A 21,607-nucleotide genomic window follows, 5' to 3' on the forward strand; every position below is an offset into this window, starting at 1 on the left:
GAAATGTTTGCATTCAGAAGGACCTGGGAGATTTTCATGAATCACAAAGATAATAGATCAAGCAAGGAATTAAGAAGGCGCTATCTGCGCAGAAAGTGTGGCATGTAATTCTATCCTGGGACATACTACCTTCAGGAAGGAGATCTCTAGCTATTATCATTCTAATATTCTAATAGAACATCAGGGATTTTGTTCACCTCGCATTTTTCAGTTGCTGGGTGGTATCTGGGCTGGCCTTGCCTGTTAGTTACATTCTCATGGAGCCCATTATCACTATACACTGGTGCCCATTATTACTATACACTGTATGTCCTATAGCTGGGATACAGTTACAGCATTGGCATTAATTATTGGGGCAGCTTGCTTCCATTTGTTCAGAATGGCAACAGCTCACCCATCAAGCAGCGCTCTGAGTCTCAACCATCTTGATGATGAGGCAGACGGCAGAAGAGAAGGAAAGCAGAGGAAATAAATCCTGCTGTCTGGGCTGCACCCTCTCACGGGACATCCTGTCCCATGTGACTCAAGTATTGATGGTTCAGTGACATAAGGACCCACAGCAGACGTGCATGAGGCTGAGTAATGTGGGATTGTGTTTAAATACCTCGAATCACTGAGTGATGAAAATAACTTGCTTTATTCAGCAACCATAAGTAGCACAAGGTCGAGGCAGCAATAGAATCCCAAAATACAGTTCTTACAAGAGCCCCTTTATATACAGTTTTTACATACATTAAAATTCCATTATTATGATGTTACATTTTTCATCTATAAGACACAAAGGTTTGAGGGGCTTCTGTTCTGGGAGACAGGAGATAGGTTAAAACATGTGCTAAATGAGGGCTGCTACATCTGATGGAATTAAGAGTGTCAGTCCGGTCTGTTTGCATAATTAAGAGGTGTTAGTCTTTTTGTCTTTTAAGTTAGTAAATGTTAGTTTAAATACTAGGCCTATATGCTCTAAATAAGTTAGAAATTGTACTTCATAATAGAATAAGGGATAGTAAACTGATTACCACAGCTGGGTTGTGAGATTTGTTTACTATTTGCCCGTGTGAGTTTCATTCATTCATGACATTTCATGGCAGCACTGTTTTTACACTTAGTTTCTTAAAGGGATAACAGCCCAGTTAAAAGGTAATTAACAAGTGCATACTAATTGGGCCAACTGGTATTCTGTCATCTATTCAGATCTGGGAGATGGTTGGTAAGGGCTGATTAATATTATAATGTTTCATGGAGACATGATGGCAGGGATGGTTTTGTTCTGTACGCTACACTTACTCAGGGGTAGCAAGAGTATGAAAATGCAGTAATGGGTTTGAAAGGTGTGTTTTGATTAGAAAGGGTTGTTTTAAAGTTGGTCTATCTTATCATAGTAAAATAAACTACAGAACCAGAGTGGCACGGTGGCTCAGTGGTTAGCACTGTGGCCTCGCAGGGCCCAGGTTCGATTCCAGCCTCGGGTGACTGACTGTATGGAGTTTGCATGTTCTCCCTGTGTCTGCGTGGGTTTCCTCCAGGTTCTTCCATGGTCCAAAGATGTGCAGGTCAGGTGAATTGAGCGTGCTAAATTTTCCCATAGTGTTCAGGGGTGTGTAGGTTCAGGGTAAATGTAAAGTAATGGGGAATAGGTTTGCGTCAAATACACTTTGGAGAGTCATTGTGGGGTTGTGGGGCCAAAGGGCCTGTTTCCAAGCTGTAAGAGATTCTAATTCTTGTAAATGGATGAATGAAACTGTGACTTGGAGGTGCTGGTGTTCGACTGGGGAAGACAAATCACACAACACCAGGTTATAGCCCAACAGGTTTATTTGGAAGCACTAGCTTTTGGAGCACTGCTCCTTTATCAGGTGGTTATGGAGATTAAGGTTTATAAACTCACAGAATTTATAGTCAAAGGAGTCCAGTGTAATGGAGATGTGATATAGTTAACCATCTTAGATTAGAACTTCGTACAGTTGAATGGCAAGTGTGAACAAACCATGGGGAGCACAGGCTCCTACAATATACAACCCTGGAAACTCACAGGCTACTACACCCAGTCACCTGCCTTAGAGATAAATTGACCACATTATAAGTCTCTAGCTGTTGCCAGTTTGTGATGCAATCAGGGACTAGAACAGCAATTTGTTTACTTATTGTTTGATTCCTGTGGTATTTATGCATGATTCATGAACTTCTTTGTTTTTGTTCATTCTTGTGTATTTTCCCCATTTAGGGATGCAGAATGGATGAACAGAGATGCTCTCTTCCACCACCTCTCAAAGTATGTGCAATCTGTTCCTGTTTCTTGCCAGATTTGTGGTCAATCACTTTTCAACTTAATTCTTAACACATTTACAGTCATATGAACATAATTAAGAGTGTGTTGACATACAGTTAAACTCCACAGTTTCACAACCTTCTACATGAGCCACTGTCAAAGTTTTGAGACAATAGGAGCTCTATGATCTGCCTCTGAGAGCAAGGTCCAACCTTTCCTCACAGTGAGTGCAAGCTGTGTTGGGTATTAATATTGGGGACCTACCTGTAGCACACAGGCTGCAGCGGTACGCGAAGGCAGCTCACCACCACTTCCTTGAGGACAGCTAGGCTTTGGAATTTTATGCTGACCTCATCCTGATATTCTCTGCCATGAACTGCCCCAATCCAACTTTGTAACTGAGATTTGTCATGTTGTGAGTTTCCAATATTTTGTTGTCTGAGAAAGTCTCGAGGGGAGGGAAAATACTTTACTCCAAGATGAAGGTCAGTATGTCGTACTCTTAAAGGCCATTTAATGAAGAGTATTAAACTAATCCTGGTTTGTTTGTTACTGATAACTAACATTTCTAAGCTGTATGGCATATACACCAATGGTAAGGTGCCACACTAAGAAGACTTTGCACTTTGCGCATGGTGAGGCAATGAGCTATTGGTATTTATCGCTGGACTGTTAACCCAGAGACCCAGGTAATGTTCTGAGTTCAAATCCTGCCAGATCAGATGGTGAAATTTGAATTCGATACAAAACTGGACTCTAATGTTAACCATGAAATCATTGTCAATTTTTGGAAAACTCCGTCTGATTGACTCAAGACCCACAGCAATTGGGTTGACTCTGAACAGCCCACTGGGCAATAAATGCTGGGACTAGTCAGAGATGCCCACATCCAGTGAATGAATAAAGATAGTGATGCTTCCCTCAAGTTATGCGGCTGTACCCATACAACACCATGAGCCACTTACACACGCATGTATTCAGTTACACATTCACACATACAGACATGTGCACACAACCCCATGCACACAGTTACACATGTACAGACATGTGCACAGTTACACATACACACACAGACATGTGCACAGTTACACACGCACAAAGACATGCACACAGTTACACACGCACAGACATGCACACGGTTACACACACACACAGACATGTGCACAGTTAGACACATGCACATGCACAGGAAGAGAGAACACCAATTTTTTTAAATTTCCCAACCTTTTTAAAGTGAATTCAAATTCTGAAACTGCGATTGTGATGTTAGGTCCTTCTCTTGAAATTTCTCAGGCCAGTAACAAACGATGTCAGCATTAATGTCAAATAGTAGATTAGGTTCCCTACAGTGTGGGCACCCAACCCATTTCCCTCTGATTAATGCACCTAACACAACGGGCAATTTAGCATGGCCAATTCACCTGACTTGCACATCTTTGGACTGTGGGAGGAAACCAGAGCACCCGGAGGAAATCCACACAGACACTGGGAGAATGTGCAAACTCCACACAGACAGTCACTCAAGGCTGGAATTGAACCTGGGACCCTGGTGCTCTGAGACAGCAGTGCTAACCACTGAGCCACCGTGAGGACATCCAAAGCAGGCACTTTGCTGGGTGACTTTCAGGAATACTAGTGCAGGCTGATTGCCCCTGCAGAGGTGCTCAGTGTCCTGTTGTACCGATAGAGACCTGCTGACTTTGGTCTAACACCAGGAACCTTCCTGGTCTTTTAGACAGTCCAGTACTCGATAGCTTGGAGTATTGACCAGTAAATCAACCTGAGGAACTTTTACTGGGAAATGGTTATCAAACCAGTTTGCTTGAAGCATCAAACTGAAGACTGCAGTGTTCATGTAATAAACCTGCATTTTCTTCTCTTGCAGACAGAAGAAGATTATATTCCTTACCCTAGTGTCCATGAGGTATGACACCCTGACTGTTTATTCTGAATGATAGACTGATAATGGTGCTTGCCATTGAATGGAGTTTTGTGCAAAACCTTTGATGTATTGTAAAGCAGGTCTCAATTTCTGTTGCAGCTTGACTTTGGTTTGGATACTCTATCTACCTGTATATTTGTTTGTGCATGTAGTTACTGCTTTCAGTTCTCTTTGCATTAATACATGTTTATTTTCATGTGTGGGTGGTGTTGCTCTCCGACCTCCTGCTGTGTGGGAGTAGGCTCCTGCGCTATCAATGGTTGTGCTATTGCTTTTTGGACAGTAGATGCACGGACAGGATTTTAGCAGCAGTGAAGACTGAACCACATTTCATTATAGGAGGTTCAGAACTTGATAAACGAGCATTAAGTGATATAACAGAATGGTAATTTCACTGTACCGAGGAAGGAAGTGAGTGATCTGAAGAGGATGCAGAGGAGATTCACCAAGATCTTGCCTGATATGGAGTGCTTCTGCTATGATAGGAGACTCAATATGCTTCAATGGTTTTCCTCAGAACAGAGGAAACTGAGGAAGACCTATTTGAGGTGTACAAAATTACAAGGGGCATAAATAGGGTTGATAGAAATTAAACTACTCATCTTAGAAAAGGGGTCATTAACCAGGAGCACAATTTTAAGGTTAGAGGGGATTTGAGGGAAATCCTTTCCATCCAGAGGGTTGTGTGTATCTGGGAACTCACTGCCTGTAAGGGTATTGAGGCAGGAACCCTCATAACATTTTGATGAGCACTAAAAACATCGCAGCTGACAGGGCTATGGGCAAAGTGCTGGAAAATGCTATTTGATTAGATTGATACTTGATGACCAGGACGGAGTTGATGGGTCAAAAGGCATCTTTCTGTGCTGTTAATATTCTCTAAACTTTACTATCTTCATGAGTGCATTAGGGGTTATACTAAATCTCACTCTGTGTAAAACACCATCAAGAGAACGATTAACTGCATTCCAATCAATGTTTAATCTTCATTAAAATGTAAATCTACTGAACTGTCATCATGGGTGTGACTTCAATCATACTGTTTACAGTCAGAGGTGAAACCAATTTTATATTTTAAAAAAATAGTCAGTGTAGTATTGTCTTCATAATTAGATTTGATGTTTATACTTTGGTGAGTACATTCTAAATAACTTTGAGTGATTGAAGGTGAAGTTTCAAAACATTCTTTGTGCAGTAGATGTATACAAAATGAAAATCTATACACCAAGCATTGTTGAAGCAGATTTCAGAACTAGTTTTTCAAAACCAATTAGTTAGCTGTTTGGAAAAGCAGAATGTTAAAGATTACAGAGAGGAAGCAGTGGGGAGTATGACCAATGGGGGATTGTTTCCGTGTTGTGACAGCTAATGATTCTTAAAGCAGGTAATAGGCTGCTGGGATTAATCTGACTTTGATTCCTAGGTCAACAGGCACTTTAGCTGATAGAAAACCAAAGTATTGCAGACTTTTTTTATTTCAAAAATATACGTTATTCATAAAAATATCTTTATGTCCATACGTAGTCAGTAAAGCAGATCAGTTCTGTAAAGGAGTGCATGAAGAAACAACCAAACATTGCAGTTTGACTCCATCCAGAAACAAACCAAAGGCATTTCTTACTTGTACAAGATTATATTTATATACATTTGAGGCGTTGGGAGGGTCCAAAAACTGAACTGACCCCCAGTTAACTTTGACACAAAGACCTCGGATAGTGGTCTTTCCCCAGTGTGCTTTGTTGGCAACTGCCCCAAGCTTCAGTGTGTCCCTCAGCACCTGGACCCTGGGATGCGCCAGTCTGTAACACTCGGCCAAGATGTTATATAGAACCTTTTAAAGACTCTATCAGGAAGGGAGTGCTGGGGGGGTTGTGGGGGGGGGACAATATGACCATTTTCTGCTGGGATCTGCTGTCAGTGCACAGACTCATGTGGTCTATGGCCAGTTCCAAATGGACTTGGGAGCCGAAGGTCAATCAAGGCAACAGTGAGGTCATGTTCTTTGGGAACTGGACTGACCAATCCTTTATCACCTTCACTGTCAGGGCAGATTACCTGAAGGTGCTGGGAATATGGGTCATGGGGGTTGATTGTGTCATTCCCTGAGCAGACTGTCAGTCATTCAGTAGAATGCCTCATCACCAGAACTTTCCAACAAGCACCAAGACATCTCTTGGCTTGTGGACAGAAGGGCATTACCTGTGAAATCCTTCATGTATGCCCAGTCGGTCTGTACCACCGTACGCTGCCTACAAAGTGGCTGTGGGGAGGGGAGGTGTGGTCAAGGTAGAGACTGTTAAACATCTGCTGGGAATGTGCCTTTGCAAAGGAATTCTGGAGGAAGGTGCATTTAATTTTTTTGAAGTTCATCTCGAGCAGTTCAATGACGTGGGACTCTGTGCTCTACGGTCTGTTCCCTGGGATGCACACCAAGACAATCATCGACTGCATTTGAAGGACCACCAACTTGGTGAAAGATGCTCTTTGCCTGAAACTTGCTGGTTTTCCGGTAGAAAAGCAAAGTATTGCAGTTGCTGGAAGTCTGAAAGACAAATTGGAAGTGCTGGAAATTGCAGGTCATGTACAAGGGACAGAGAGTAGTTAAACCCCTCATTATGAACATTATTGTTCTGAAGGAGTGTCATGTTGAATTCGAAATGTTAATATTGAGATAAACAGCTTAAACAACACAGATGTAGGCACTCCCCAGAACATGAATTTGTTCACTTTATCCTTGAACACATACTAATTTGCATATATTTAATCAAATTAGTTACACTGGCAAATCTTTGTTTTATGGAAAATGGATCAATTGAAAGATATTCTGAGGTTCCATATATTTATAAAATTCTACTCATAGTAAGTTCAAAGTTTTAATTTGTGCTGTTGTCAAAGTCAACTATTTCAGACAGACTCCATTGAAGGAAGTTCTAGAGATGCTCATCCACAGTGTACACATGATCATCTTCTGAAGGTGTCTGGTTTCAGTCACTCAGGGTTTTCTTTTTAAAGAACAATGTTTGCAATGTTGCCAGCTGGTTCTCCAGCCTCTCCTGCACTAACAGCAGTGTGAAAGCTTCAGTAACCCCTGAGGTAATGGTTACAACTGCCAAAATAAAAAAAAGGAATGTTTCTGCTGTTTATCTGGAGGTTCCTCTGATGTTACGCCAGGAAACCAGAGAAAGCTATTAAAATTCTCCCGGCAAATACTTCTCTCACCTCTATTCTCCAAATTCATTTTCTCATCCACGACTCTCTGGTCTTATTGGTAACATTGTTAAAATAACACCTTTAATGAAGCAATGTGTTCCAAGGAGCATCCCAGCTTAGGGTTCAATTATATTAGTAACTGTTATTTGGGAATTTCCTCTCGCGCAGTATGTTGACCATATAGTTTCAAAACATTTAGTGCTTATGGTGTTGAAATGAAATCTCAATTGCTCTGTCTCTCCTGCTTCCCACCCTCCTATGTCTCTCTTCAATTTTTAAGAGTTTTAAGACCCAAGTTTGTTCTTGCCAATCACCACTATTCAATTCACCTCATCTTTGCATCTCTTAATGGCGCAACATCGAGGGCCGAAGGATCTGTACTGCGCTGTAATGTTCTATGTTCTGAGTTCTCTTTTCAATGTTGGGGAATCTAAATCGCAAACCTTCACCCAAATTCTATATTGTAGCTTGGTATATAATCCCATGTTATGCTTCCTGCCTGACTGCCCAGATGTTTGGTCCAGGTATTGTTGAAGATCCATCTCCTTGGGTTATCACTCTTTGAGGAGGGGATGTTGGTTGACATCTCTGGTCTTTATTTTAGGTTCTCCAACGTGAGGCTCCTTATCCTATCATCCTCCTCCCTCAGTTTGGAGGTTACTGGATCGAGGGAACAAACCATGAAATCAGAAGCCTGCCTGAAACAGAGCAGCTGTCATCTCCTGCATCAAAACTCAAACTGGAGTGTAATTCTATTGCCAAGCTCTACAGGAAACATTTCTTGGGAAAGGTATGGAAAACCTGATCAAGTTGTAACATATGGAAGAATCCATTAACTGTTAATAAATAAACTCTTCTTACAAAAAAATCCAAAATGTATTCTAAAATAACAGATATATGACATCGAGGGAAATTCTAGTGGTGTCACAGTCCAGAGCACCAGTCCCGCATTTTACTTCATGCCTTCAGAAACACCTTGTTTTATTCCATCGAGTTTTAATGCCGACATCTGCAGCATTACACAATGGAACTCTCAGTCTCCATTCATAAACATATCTTAAGTACATCATAAAGGTTGCAAACATGAAAGAAATTATGTAAACTATTCACAAAATGATTTATTTTCTCAGTCACAAGTCTCCCAGTTTCACTTGTAATAAAGCAGTCCCACTGAATTAGCAAATGCGCTCTGTGCCAATGATGTGTAGCAGGAAAAGGAAGCTTTGTGAATTTGGAAATGAAAGCATGTAAGATGTGAAAAGGTTGTTTTCCCCTTGTGGCAGAGTCTAGGACCAAAGGGCATCATCTCAGAGTAAGGGGATCACACATTTAAGAGATGAGGAGGAATTTATTTTCTCAGAGGCTAGTGAATTCTTAGAATTCTTTACTGCGGAGGACTATCATGGCTAGGTCGTTAAGTATATTCAAGGCTGAGATAGACAGATTTTAATCAGTAAGGGAATGAAGGGTTATGGGGAAGAGGCAGAAAAACGCAGCTGAGAATGATCAGATAATCTATGATCTCATTGATTGGCAGGGCAGGCTCGATGAGCTGAGTGGCATATTCCTGTTTTGGTTCCAGCTGACATGTTCAGACTCAAGCTGATCAGTGTCATTCATATGGAATGTGACATCAATCTCCTTATGAATACTTAATGTCATGTTTGTCCTTTTCGAACAGGAACATTTTAATTATTACTGCGTCGACAGTGCACTCGGCCATTTGGTATTCTCCCTCAAGTATGATGTCATTGGTGACCAGGAACACCTCCGGCTGTTGCTCAGGTGGGTCCAGGGATTTGAAATCCTGTGAGCGTATCACCCACCAACACATCCCGCACTGGGATTGGCTCATTGACAATACTCACTTCCCAGAGCAATTTGTTACAAAGGCACCATTTACAACTCCCTAAATATTCCAATTATTTCCAGCAATTTGCAAAATAATTGCCTGTATTTAGCTAGTCAAAAATCTCTGCTGATTTCAGCTGAATGTTACTCTTCAGACAGTTCCACTTGACAGGTCACACCTCACTAACATCTGGGGATGGGATAGGGAGAGTTTCTCGGGGCAGTCACTGTCCATTAGCAGACTGGCCCATTAACATCAACCTCAGCCAATGGTGGGGGCAGAGGCGAGACAAGCAGCTGGGAGCACAGAGAAATCCCTTCTGATTGGCCAGTACTGGAGTCAGACTGTCTGAGGGTGGGGTCTGGGAGTGAAGGTTAGACAATCACTCTGTTTATGGGGCGAAGGAGGGGGCCACCTTTTCCAAGGGAGGTGGCAATGGTTCACCTCTGGGAACACTGTGCCTGGTAATGTCACTGTTGCTTTTTGCTGTCCAATTATTAAGTGAGAATTCCTGATTTTTAGAAATAGTTTGCCTCTTCTCTTTGGTTTGATTCTGTAAAGTGGAAAATTGATGCTAGCATCAATTCTTCAGTGAGTTTGAGGCTGTCATCTTATTCCAGGAGTTTGACTTAAACAAATTAATGTTCACTGCTGTGGGCTCAAGCCAGTGGTCAGACCTCCCAGATCATTGCTTTTATACCGTAATTTTTTTCCAGCACACATGGGTCCAATATCTGATACCTGAGTCTAATTTTCAAACCAAAATCTATTATTTTTACAGTATATCACAAGTCTCTTTAAAATTAGCAGATCCATTTACTTAAAGTCTTCATTAAAATGTGCTTGGCAAAATAATTCCCCTTTGTTTAGAAATATAAAATTTAATTATATGAAATAATCTTGTGCATAGGTTAATTTACATCTTTTCTCCACAGAACCAAACACAAAACCTACCAGGATGTTGTTCCAATATCCTGCCTCACTGAATTCCCTAATGTGGTTCAAATGGCAAAGGTGTGTATCTTTCCTGAAAAACAATAAAGTCTTTCCTGGTGAAATGTTTAAGATGGATGCACTGCAAATGTGGATATGAAACTCTGGGTTTCCTGTAGCTTAAGTAGGCTCTGTTTGGAAAGTTGTGTCATGGTGGTACTTAGAGTCATAGAGTCGTACAGCATGGAAACAGACCCTTTGGTCTGACCATAATCCCAAACTAAAGTAGTCCCACATGCCTGCTCCTGTCCCATTCCCTTTCCCATTCATATTCTTCTCTAAGTGTCTTTTAGATATTGTAATTGTACCCCCATCCACCACTTCGTCAGAAGGTTCATTCCACATGTAAACTATGCCCTGTGTAAAAAAAATTGATCTTCATGTCTTTGTTAAATCTCTCTCCTCTCACCTTAAAAATGTGCCCCCTCGTCTTGAAATCCCCGTCCTAGGGAAAATTCATCTACCATTAACCCTATCTATACACCTCATATTATATAAAGTATAATATTATATAAGGTCACCCCTCAACCCTGTACGTTCCAGTGAAAAAAGTCTCAGCCTATCCAGCCTTTCGTTATAACTCAGACCTTCCATACCTGGCAACATGCTGGTAAATCTTTTCTCAAGCCTCACCAGCTTAATAGTATCCTTCCTATAACTGGCCAACTGAAACTGGACACCCTACTCCAGAAGAGGCCTCACCAATGTCCTGTACAACCTCAACATGCCGTCCCAACTCCTATACTCAAAGGACTGAGCGATGAAGGCAAGTGTGCTAAACGCCTTTTTAATCATCCTGACGATGTGTGATGCAGCTTCAAAGAATAATGTACCTAAACCTCAGGGTTCTATGCTCTACAACTCTACCCAAGGCCCTACCATTAATTGTATAAGTCCTACTCCTGTTTGTTTTACCAAAATGCAATACCTCACATTTATCCAAATTGAACTCCATCTGCCATTTTCAGCCCCTTGACCCATTTGATCAAGTTTTCTTATAATCTCAGAAAACCTGCTCCACTATCTACCATGGTGTCATCTACAAACTTACTAACCATGTCTTCTATATTCTCATCCAAAAAATTTAGATAAATGACAAACAAAAGAGGATCCAGCACCAATCTCTGTGGAACCCCACTAGTCACAGGCCTTCAGTCTGAAAAGCAACCATCCACCATCACTCTCTGTCTCCTGCCATTAGGTCAATTATGTACTCAATTGGCAAGCTCACCCTGAATCCCATGTGATGTATCTTTACTAATTAGGCAACCATGTAGAACCTTGCCAAAGACTTTACTAAAGTCTAAGTAAACAATGTCTACTGCTCTGCCCTCATTATCATCTAAGAAGAGCCAGGAGGGGACATGAGCAGTCATCAGCAGATAGGATCAAGGAAAACTCTAAATCTTTCTACAGGTATTTCAGGAATAAAAGAATGACTAGAGATAGATTAGGGCCAATCAGAGATAGTAGTGGGAAGTTGTGCATGGAGTCAAAGGAGATGGGGGAGCGCTAAATGAATATTTTTCGTCAATACTCACACTGGAAAACGACAATGTTGTTGAGGAGAATACTGAGATACAGGCGACTAGACTAGATGGGATTGAGGTTCACAAGGAGGAGGTGTTAGCAATTCTGGAAAGTGTGAAAATATATAAGTCCCCTGGGCCACATGGGGTTTATTCTGGGATCCTTTGGGAATCCAGGGAGATTGCAGAGCCTTTGGCTTTGATTTTTATGTCGTCATTGTCTACAGGAATAGTGCCAGAAGGGAGGATAGCAAATGTTGTCCCCTTGTTCAAGAAGAGGAGTAGATACAACCCTGGTAATTATAGACCAGTGAGCCTTGTGGGTTGTGGGTAAAGAGTTGGAAAAGGTTATAAGACATAGGACTTATAATCATTTAGAGAGGAATAAGTTGAGGGATGGTCAACACGGATTTGTGAAGAGTTGGTTGTGCTTCACACACCTTACTGAATTCTTTGAGATGGTGACCAAACAGGTGGATGAGGGTAAAGCAGTTGATATGGTGTATGTGGATATCTTTGAGGAGAAAGTGAGGTCTGAAGATGCTGGAGATCAGAGCTGAAGAAGAGCTTATGCCCGAAATGTCGATTCTCCTGTTCCCTGGATGCTGCCTGACCTGCTGCACTTTTCCAGCAACACATTTTCAGCTCTGTATATGGATATCTGTAAGGCGTTTGATAAGGTTCCCCATGGTAGGCTATTGCACAAAATACAAAGGCATGGGATTGAGGGTGATTTCATGGCTTGGATCAGAAACTGGCTAGCTGATAGAGAGTGGTGGTGATGGGAAATGTTCATCCTGCAGTTCAATTACTAATGGTGTACCACAAGGATCTATTTTGGGGCCACTGCTGTTTGTTATTTTTATAAGTGATCTAGATGAGGACGTAGAAGGATGGATTAGTAAGTTTGCGGATGAGACGAAGATCAGTGAGTTGTAGATAGTGCTGAAGGATGTTGTAGGTTACAGAGGGACATAGGTAAGCTGCAGAGCTGGGCTGAGAGGTGGCAAATGGAGTTTAATGTGGAAAAGTGTGAGATGGTTCACATTGGAAGGACCAACTGGAAGAAAGAGTTTTGGGCTATGGGCAAGATTCTTGGTGGTGGAGATGAGCAGAAAGATCTCGATGTCCACGTACATAGATCCCTGAAAGTTGCCACCCAGGCTGATAGGGCTGTTAGCTTTAATTAGTAGAGCGATTGAGTTTCAGAGCCACAAGGTCATGCTGCAGCTTTACAAAACTCTGGTGCGGCTGCACTTGGATTATTGTGTACAGTTCTGGTCCGCATTACAGGAAGGATGTGGAAACTTTGGGAAGGATTCAGAGGTGATTTACTAGGATTTTGTCTGGTATGGAAGGAAGGTCTTATGAAGAAAGGCTGAGGGACTAGAGACTGCTTTTGTTACAGAGAAGAAGGTTGAGAGATGACTTAATTGAGACATATAAGATAATCAGAGGGTTTGATAGGGTGGACAGTGAGAGCTTTTTTCCTTGGATGGTGATGGCTAGCACAAGGGGACATAGCTGCAAATTGAGGGGTGATAGATATAGGACAGATATCAGGGGTAGGTTCTTTACTCAGAGAGTAGTAGGGGCATGGAATACACTGCCTGCAACAGTAGTAGACTCGCCAACTTTAAGGGCATTTAAATGATCATTGGATAAACATATGGATGGAAATGGAATAGTGTAGGATTGATAGGCTTCTGATTGGTTCCACAGGTCAGCACAACATCGAGGGCTAAAGGGCCTGTACTGTGCTGTAATGTTCTATGTTCTATGTTCTAATATATCCACAATTGAAATTGGTCTCACAGGTCTATAGTTCCTCGATTTCTCCTTTTGACCTTTCTTAAACAAAGGCACAACATTAGCCACCCTCCAGTCATCAGGCACTTCACCCATCGTTCTACATCATACAAATACTTTTGCAAGGGGTCCAGCAACCTCCTCCCTTAATTCCCAGTTCTGGGATACATTAGATTAGGTCTTGGAGGTTTATCCACCTTTATATTTTCTAAGCCCTCCTGAACCTCCTCCTAAAATGTGAACTTATATCAAAACATCACTGTTTATTTCCATGCATTCTCTTGCCTCCATTTCTTTCTCTGCAATAAAAACTGATGTGAAATATTCATTCCCTCAATGGTCCAAAGTGTTCAGGCATCTCTGCCAATAGAGCCCTGGCTGGTACAGTGATTGGGTTCAATCCTGGTACCATCTCAAATCTCAAGGGCGGCAGCTTGTTGGGTGGGAGCAGCAGGTTCTGCTATTTTCAGATGTTTCCTGGTTTTAATTTCACACACTTCCCAGAGGAATGTGGTGTGGTTACCTGTTCCAGTTCCAAATGAAACTGATAACAGGGACTTGTCTGTATCTGTTTCTCTGAAGTGTTGCTCAAATTATACTGAGCTTTCTCTCAGTACTCCAGAAGGCAGCGACTGTCAGCATTAGTGACAGTCAGTATTAGTGCAGGGCAACTATCTTGCTTTGTATTTTATTTTCTGAATAAATGGTTTTGCTACTGAACTGAGAATTAGAGTGAGGTTTATAGTCAAGCAGTGATCAGACTTGGCTTTTGATTGAGGACAGACAAAACTCACTCTGAAGGAAAGCCACAGTGAGTTTATAGCAAACTTTCTGAAGCTTAACTTAAAGATTGTTTGTAATTTTTATAAATAACCTGGGTGAAGGCTGAAAAGGATATGTTAGTAAAATTGCAGATAACACTAAGGTTGGTGGAGTTGTGAATAGTGCTGAAGGATGTTGCAGCTTATAGAGGGACATAGGTAAGCTGCAGAGCTGGGCTGAGAGGTGGCAAATGGAGTTTAATGTGGAAAAGTGTGAGATGATCCACCTTGGAATGAGCAACAGGAATGCAGGGTACTGAGCTAATAGTAGGGTTCTTCCTGCCGTTGGAGATCGGAGTGATTTTAATTATCGCATGCATCTCCTTATTTCATTTAGGTTAGAAATAAATAGCAAAATATTGGAGATTATTTGGAAATACTTCTAAACACTTCAATGATTAAGAGACCAACTTAAAAAGTTTAGGTAGTTGGCATTTTAAAATTTTCACCTTGGTTTCTTGAAGACCGTGTGGAATTTTGAATAATTTTAAAAGAAACTAGCACTGCAACAACATATGGCAATTGAATGTAAGTACTGCTGATGTTGAGAAGACTCCAGAACTGCTCAGTAACTCACCCAATATCAATCTCATAGCCTGGTCACTTCACTATCATGATGGGACTGCAACAGCAAAACTCAAGGATATTTCAGTTTTGATGAGTGTGCAAAATTATCTGACTTTTTCCTGTGCTTCAAGCCATTCCTGTCAAAACTCCTCAAAATACTTTGAGTGCCATTCAAGAGAATGAGCATGTTTTCGATTGAAATCATTCAACAAGCAGCAACTCCTGTTAAGTATCATTTGTTTTACTGTGTGTGTATGTGTGTTTGTGAGACAGAGAGAGAGTGTGCGTGTGTGTTTGTGAGAGTGAGAGTCCAGGTCTGTTCCAGCCTGCAGTGGTCTCCCACATTACATTGTTGATCAGTGCACACTTGTGGTAGAGGTCCTTGTGTCAGATCAATTGGTGAACAAGACCTGATGCCAGAGGTTGAGGTGATCATTTGTTTCTCTATCTGCAGCTTGTTTGTGAAGAAGTAAATGTGGACCGTTTCTTCCCTGTTTTATACCCTAAGGTAGGTCTCAATATGATTCAGATTTTCAATTCCTTTCATTCCTCTGATGTAATTTTCAGCAGAATGTTTCTGTCCCTGTTTTTTGCCCATGCTAGGAATGTTAATGTCAAAATACTATGTAGGAATGAAGTTGCATGCATTGAGCTGCCAGGAGTTTTGTCACACTTTCTTCTGTATTTTACAGGCCTCACGGTTAATTGTAACATTTGATGAGCATGTCATCAGCAACCATTTCAAGTTTGGGGTTATTTATCAGAAGTTTGGCCAGGTGAGTGCTTTGTGCTGTATCAGAAGTCTACTAGGTCCTCTTGTTGGATTGATAGTGCAGTACAGTAAGATTTCTAATGATTCCTTTATTGCTGTGCTGTAGGATCTTGTGGGCCTCATTCCCCTACTTATTTTTATTTCAAAAATATACATTATTCATAAAAATATCTTTACATATACACATAGTCACTAAAGCGGTTCAGTTTTGTACCAGAGCATATGAGAAAGCAAACAAACATTGGAGCTATCCAACAAACAAACCAAAGGTATTTGTTATCTGTACAAGAGTTTATTTACAAATGTTTTAGGCACCAAGAAGGTCCAATAACTGAACAGACCCCCATTTAACTTCAGCAGGAAAACCTCAGACAGTGGTCTTTCCCCACTGTACCTTGGCAGCAACTGCCCCAGCACGTAGTCCTGGACCTTGGAATGTGCCAGACTGCAACACTCGGTCAGGGTCAACTCCTTCAGCTGGAAGACCAAAACATTTCAGGCAGATCAAAGTGTATCTTTCACTGAGATGATGGTCCTCCAGGCGCTGTTTATGTTTGTCGCAATGTGCGTCCCGGGGAACAGCCTGTACAGCACAGAGTCCCACGTCACAGAGCTGCTCGGGATGAACCTTGACAAAAACCACAGCATCTTTTTCCAGAGTTCCTTTGCAAAGGCACATTCCAGCAGGAGATGTGTAACAGTCTCTACCTTCACCCCCCTCCACAGCCACTTCGAGGGCAGTGTGCAGTGGTGTAGACCAACTAAGCGTACATGAAGGATCTCACAGGCAGTGCCCTCCTCCCAACCAGCCGAGCGATGTCCTACTGCTTGTTGGAAAGTTCTGGCAATGAGACATTCTGCTGAATAACTTTGACAGTCTGCTCAGGGAACCGTTCAACAGGATCCACCCTCTCCTTTTCCCGAAGGGTCTTGAGGACGATACGTGCTGACCACTTCCTGATGGACTGATGGTCAAAGATGTTTCTTTTCCACAAATTTCTCCATGAGGGACAGATGATACAGAATGGTCCAACCACTTTTAGCATTCTGTGGCACAAGGCCAGTCCCATCCTTCCCAACACTGGGGATAGGTAGAACCTCTGTTTGTAGTGACACTTGGTGTTTGTGTACCGACAATCTATGCAGAGATTGATGCAGCTACACATAAAGGTGGCCATCAGGATAAGGAAGACATTGGGTACGTTCTCCCCGCCCCCTCCCACCCCCCACTCCTTATCCAGTGATTTGTACATGGTATTCCTGAAGACGCCATGTGGAAGGTGGCTTGGGTGACTGAAACAGTACAGTGTTGGGGAATGGGCCAGACCTGCACAACATACAAGTCACACCTGACAGCCATCACAGTCAGAAAGCAATCACAAGAAAACAGTCAGTCTAGTCTAACACACATGGCACCATTTTAAAACAGAGTTCAATTCACAATGAAAGAAGTTTAAAAATGGGCTGACTTTGAAATTCGAGCACCCCTCTGATTACAGCCACCTCAGAATGAGCTTCCAATACAGCCATCCTGTCATTATACAGTGGAGTGTGAAGAGTGGTTGTTTATTCTGTACCAATCTCATCTTTTATCGAAAAAGGTTTGTGTGCTTTTAGTGAAAGGTGGAAATAAAGGCAGTCCTTATATTTTACGAGAACGAGAACAATGGGTTGCAAGAAGTGCTGCATATCTCCTTTCTCACATTTTTATGCAGCTGCAGCATATTACAAATGGTACTTCAGCCTTTCAAAGGAGCCTTTGAAATCTGAGCAGCATGAGGATCATCGAATGTAAACTTTCAAATAATTAATTCTGTCCTATATTTAAATGCATTTTCCTTCTCTCTGTATAGCCTTTCCAGATCCATCTTGAATGACAATGATTCTCACACTAATTCAGTAGGATTTAAAGAATGTTTCTTTATATTAGCAGAGAAACAGTCATCAGAACAGTATGCATTTAATCATAAAATAATATGAATGTTCAACATTAATAAATAGGATATAAGTCTGTACAATCAGGATCAGCATCACTTTTACTTTGTTCAGCCTCTTGTAGTCTTAGTAACAATCTGAAGGCAGAATAGTCTTTTGTTTTTTTTAACAAAATATATTCAATATGGATGTAAGTTTGCTCGTGGAGCTGGAAAGTTCGTTTTCAGATGTTTCGTCACCATACTAGGTGACATCATCAGTGAGTCTCCGGTGAAGCACTGGTGGTATGGCCTGCTTTTTATTTGTGTTTAGGTTTCCTTGGGTTGGTGATGTCATTTCCTGGTTTTTTTTCCAGGGTGTAAATGGGATCCAAGTCAATGTGTTTGTTGTTAGAGTTCAGGTTGGAATAGTCTCCGGTGAAGCACTGGTGGTATGGCCTGCTTTTTATTTGTGTTTAGGTTTCCTTGGGTTGGTGATGTCATTTCCTGTTTTTTTTTCCAGGGTGGTAAATGGGATCCAAGTCAATGTGTTTGTTGTTAGAGTTCAGGTTGGAATATTCTAGAATATTCAATATATTCTTAATAAGAAATATGCAATAATTTTAACTTACTGTTAATTGACCACTTTACCAATTTTTTGTAGAGTGTAAATGTAGTGGGGAGGCAAGAGCCTAGTGGTAATATTGGCTAAATTATTAACCCAAACACCCAGGTGAACTTCTGGGACCCCAGGTTTGAATCCTATAGGTAGAATTTGAATTTAGTAAATTAATCTGGAATTAAGAGTCTAATGATGATCATGAAACTGTTATTGATTGTTGGGAGGTTGAAGCGCTTTAAGGAAGGAAACTGCCGTCCTTACCTGGTCTGACCTACATATAACCCCAGACCCACAGCAAAGTAGTTGACTCCTAACTAGGTTAACAACTTGGGATGGACAATGAAAGCTGGCCTAGTCAGTGATGCTTCTATCCTGTGAATGGATTTAAAATAAAACAAAAGACCTGTGTTTATATAGCACCATTTAGGATGCCCCAAAAGCTTCACTGTCAAGGATGTAGCTATTGTTATAATGAGATGAAGGCAGGGACTTAAACATCCTTTATAAAGTACAATCTGCAATACCCTCAATAACCATAATCTTCCCAAGGTATCAGTACTCAACACCAAGGTTCACACATTCCACTGTTCACCATGCCTCCAGCTGACAAGCCCCTAAATTCTAGAATTTTGTTCGGAACCTCTCTACCTCTCTCCTCCTTTAACACATTCCTTAAAATGTAAGTCTCTGACCTAGCTTTTGGTCATCTGTCCTAATGTCTCCTTATGTGGCTCAATGTCACATTTTGTTTTGATAACAATAATGTGAGCACTTTGGAATTGTTTATGTTGTTAAAGGTGCTATACAGATGTAGGTTGTTGCTCTGCTGATGCAGGAATTGTTGTAATCGAAGAGTGAAATCCCCATTCTGCTTGCTTTGAAATTTGACAAGGCACAGGGAGATCTCCCGAACCAGCTGAAATACAATGAGCTAACGTTACGAAAGCAACATTTCCCAAAATTTTGCAGATGAAAATCTGAACTTAAAATATCCCCTCATTTTAATATGATCAAAAAATTCGCAGGGCTAGTTTTATATTTTGTACTTTGGTGAAAAGACAAATTACTAAAATGACCATTAGGCTCTTGCCTCCCCACTACATTTATATTTGACAAAAAAATTGGCAAAGTAGTCAATTAACAATAAAGTAAGTTAAAATTATTGCATATTTCTTATTAAGAATATATTGAATATTCTAGAAATATGGTATTCCAACCTGAACTTAATCAACAAACAAATTTTATTAAATAGAATGTTTTGACCAATGTTTGTCCCTCCATAATGGTGAGAGCCTGGCATATCTGTGGATCAGATGTTATTTGCCACTTGTCAGCCCAAGCCTGGATATTGTTGAGGGCTTGTTCCACATGGACGTGGACTGCCTCAGTGTCTGGGGAGTCATGAATGGTGCTGAATATTACACAATCTTTGGTGAACATGCCCACTTCTGATCTTATGATGAGGGGAAGGTTATTGATGAAGGAGCTGATGATGGATCCTGCTCACCCACACTATCTGGATTGGGCCATCCCATTTTGTAATACTGTAATACAAAAAAATGGAAATTAAACCACTAGAATTCTTTTAATCCAAGATCTACAGGTTCAAAAATTTAGACATGGTGATGTGAAAATATTCAAAGGTAATCCTGTATTTTTTAAAATAAGTATAAATACCACAAGTTAGTTGGAATATTTGACTAGGCTTAACACTATTGAATTCTAGCAGACAACCACAGCAAAAGACAGGAAAAGTCAAAATTATTTTTGCTTGTATAACAGACTTCAGAGGAAGAGTTATTTACCAACAATGAGGAAAGCCCTGCCTTTGTCGAGTTCCTGGAACTGCTCGGTGAGAAAGTTGAGCTTCAGGACTTCAAAGGGTGAGTTTTGTTTAGGTACTGTACTGACCAGATTTATAACTTTTGTTCACATTGTGATCACTGGAGAGGGGCAAAAATAGCATTAATGTGCACTGACCCTGTTTCTAATCACCAAACAGCCAATTGGAGAATCCCTGCAGTGTGGAAGCAAGCCAATTGGCCCATTGAATGTCTGAAGAGCATCCCACTCAGACCCAACCCCCTACCCTTGTATTTACCATGGTTAACCCACCTAGCCTGCACATCCTTGGACACAGGACAATTTAGCATGGTCAATCCACCCTAACCTGCACACCTTTGGGCTGTGGGAAGAAACCCTGAAATTTCTCAAACATCACATTCGGGCAGTGAAATTAAACAAAATAGTCACAATTTGAAGACTGTGTACTGGATCACATGGATTGAGTACAAAACAGTTCAGTCTAATTCATTTGTTCATTGGTTCATTTTTCATGACAATGCCCTGACCAATCAAAGTCAAGTTGCCTGCCCTGAAATCAAAAGAAGGCTTAGCTGTTAATTGTCAATCATCAATAGCTGCTGAATTTTCCAGGGCAATACCTCATCCTCTGAGAATCTACTTGCAGTCAATCAGCCACCTCTTCTCTTTCAGGATAAATGTCAGTTTTCTCCACGAATACAAGATGAAAAGCTTTAACAAAGTGTGTGTTTTGTTCAGCAATGCTAAGAATTGTTGTTTATGCAAGAAATGTGCCTACAAGCTAACAGTTCCATTCTGTGTAAATCCAGAGCTACCCCTTCAAAATCCATTTGTAAACCTTGAGCAAAATAATAGAGACTGAGCTGTTTTATACTCAATCCATGTGACCCTGAACACAGTTACACATCATTAGACAGTCTTGAATTTGTGATTATTTTGCTTAACTTCACAGCCAGATAGTGAGGCGGGAGAAACACCAGAGACTGTACTGATTCTAATGATTTGCAGGTGGGGACCAAAGGTAATTTTTCTAAATTTGAGAAAGTTGCAAAGCTAAGTAGAAATATTTGTTGTGATGAAGATATAAAATATCTTTGGGAAGAGTTGTACAAAAACAGAGTATCTGGAATATAATGTAAAAGTGTGAAGTTATTCACTTTGGGAGGAGGAACAAATGGGCAGTGTTGTTTAGATTAGAAAGTGTAGATGTGCAAAGGCACCTATATTGTCCTTGTCGATAAGTCATGGAAGTCTAACTTACAGGTGCAGCAAGCTACTGGGGGGTAGGGAGGTGCTGCTAACGGGCTGTTAGCCTTTATGAAAAGATGTTTTCTGAACAGGAACAATGAAGTATTGCGTCAATTTTATAGGACTCAGTTAGACTGTGCCTGGAGTACTGTGCACAGTTTTGGTCTCCTTCTCTCAGGCAAGATGTTATTGTCATAGAGTGAGTGCAGTGAAAGTCCACCAGACTGGTTCCTGGAATG

At 41.1% G+C, this 21,607-nt stretch overlaps 1 protein-coding gene across 16 annotated transcripts in view; it reads left to right on the forward strand.

The window, feature by feature from the left end:
• The window catches only part of rap1gapa (RAP1 GTPase activating protein a), a 566,513-nt gene that overhangs the window by 451,992 nt on the left and 92,914 nt on the right, over positions 1-21,607 (forward strand). For 15 of the 16 annotated variants that reach the window (XM_043676342.1, XM_043676343.1, XM_043676331.1 and 12 more), the window contains 8 exons: positions 2,222-2,269; positions 4,152-4,190; positions 8,023-8,208; positions 9,100-9,203; positions 10,206-10,284; positions 15,444-15,497; positions 15,682-15,765; positions 20,079-20,179. In XM_043676342.1, the coding sequence (XP_043532277.1) occupies positions 2,222-2,269; positions 4,152-4,190; positions 8,023-8,208; positions 9,100-9,203; positions 10,206-10,284; positions 15,444-15,497; positions 15,682-15,765; positions 20,079-20,179 (695 nt within the window). The remainder of the gene's footprint in view (positions 1-2,221; positions 2,270-4,151; positions 4,191-8,022; positions 8,209-9,099; positions 9,204-10,205; positions 10,285-15,443; positions 15,498-15,681; positions 15,766-20,078; positions 20,180-21,607) is intronic. The other variant, XM_043676333.1, reaches the window with a different exon arrangement.

The sequence above is a fragment of the Chiloscyllium plagiosum genome, chromosome 34, assembly GCF_004010195.1.
Source record: "Chiloscyllium plagiosum isolate BGI_BamShark_2017 chromosome 34, ASM401019v2, whole genome shotgun sequence".
NCBI classification, from domain to species: domain Eukaryota; kingdom Metazoa; phylum Chordata; class Chondrichthyes; order Orectolobiformes; family Hemiscylliidae; genus Chiloscyllium; species Chiloscyllium plagiosum.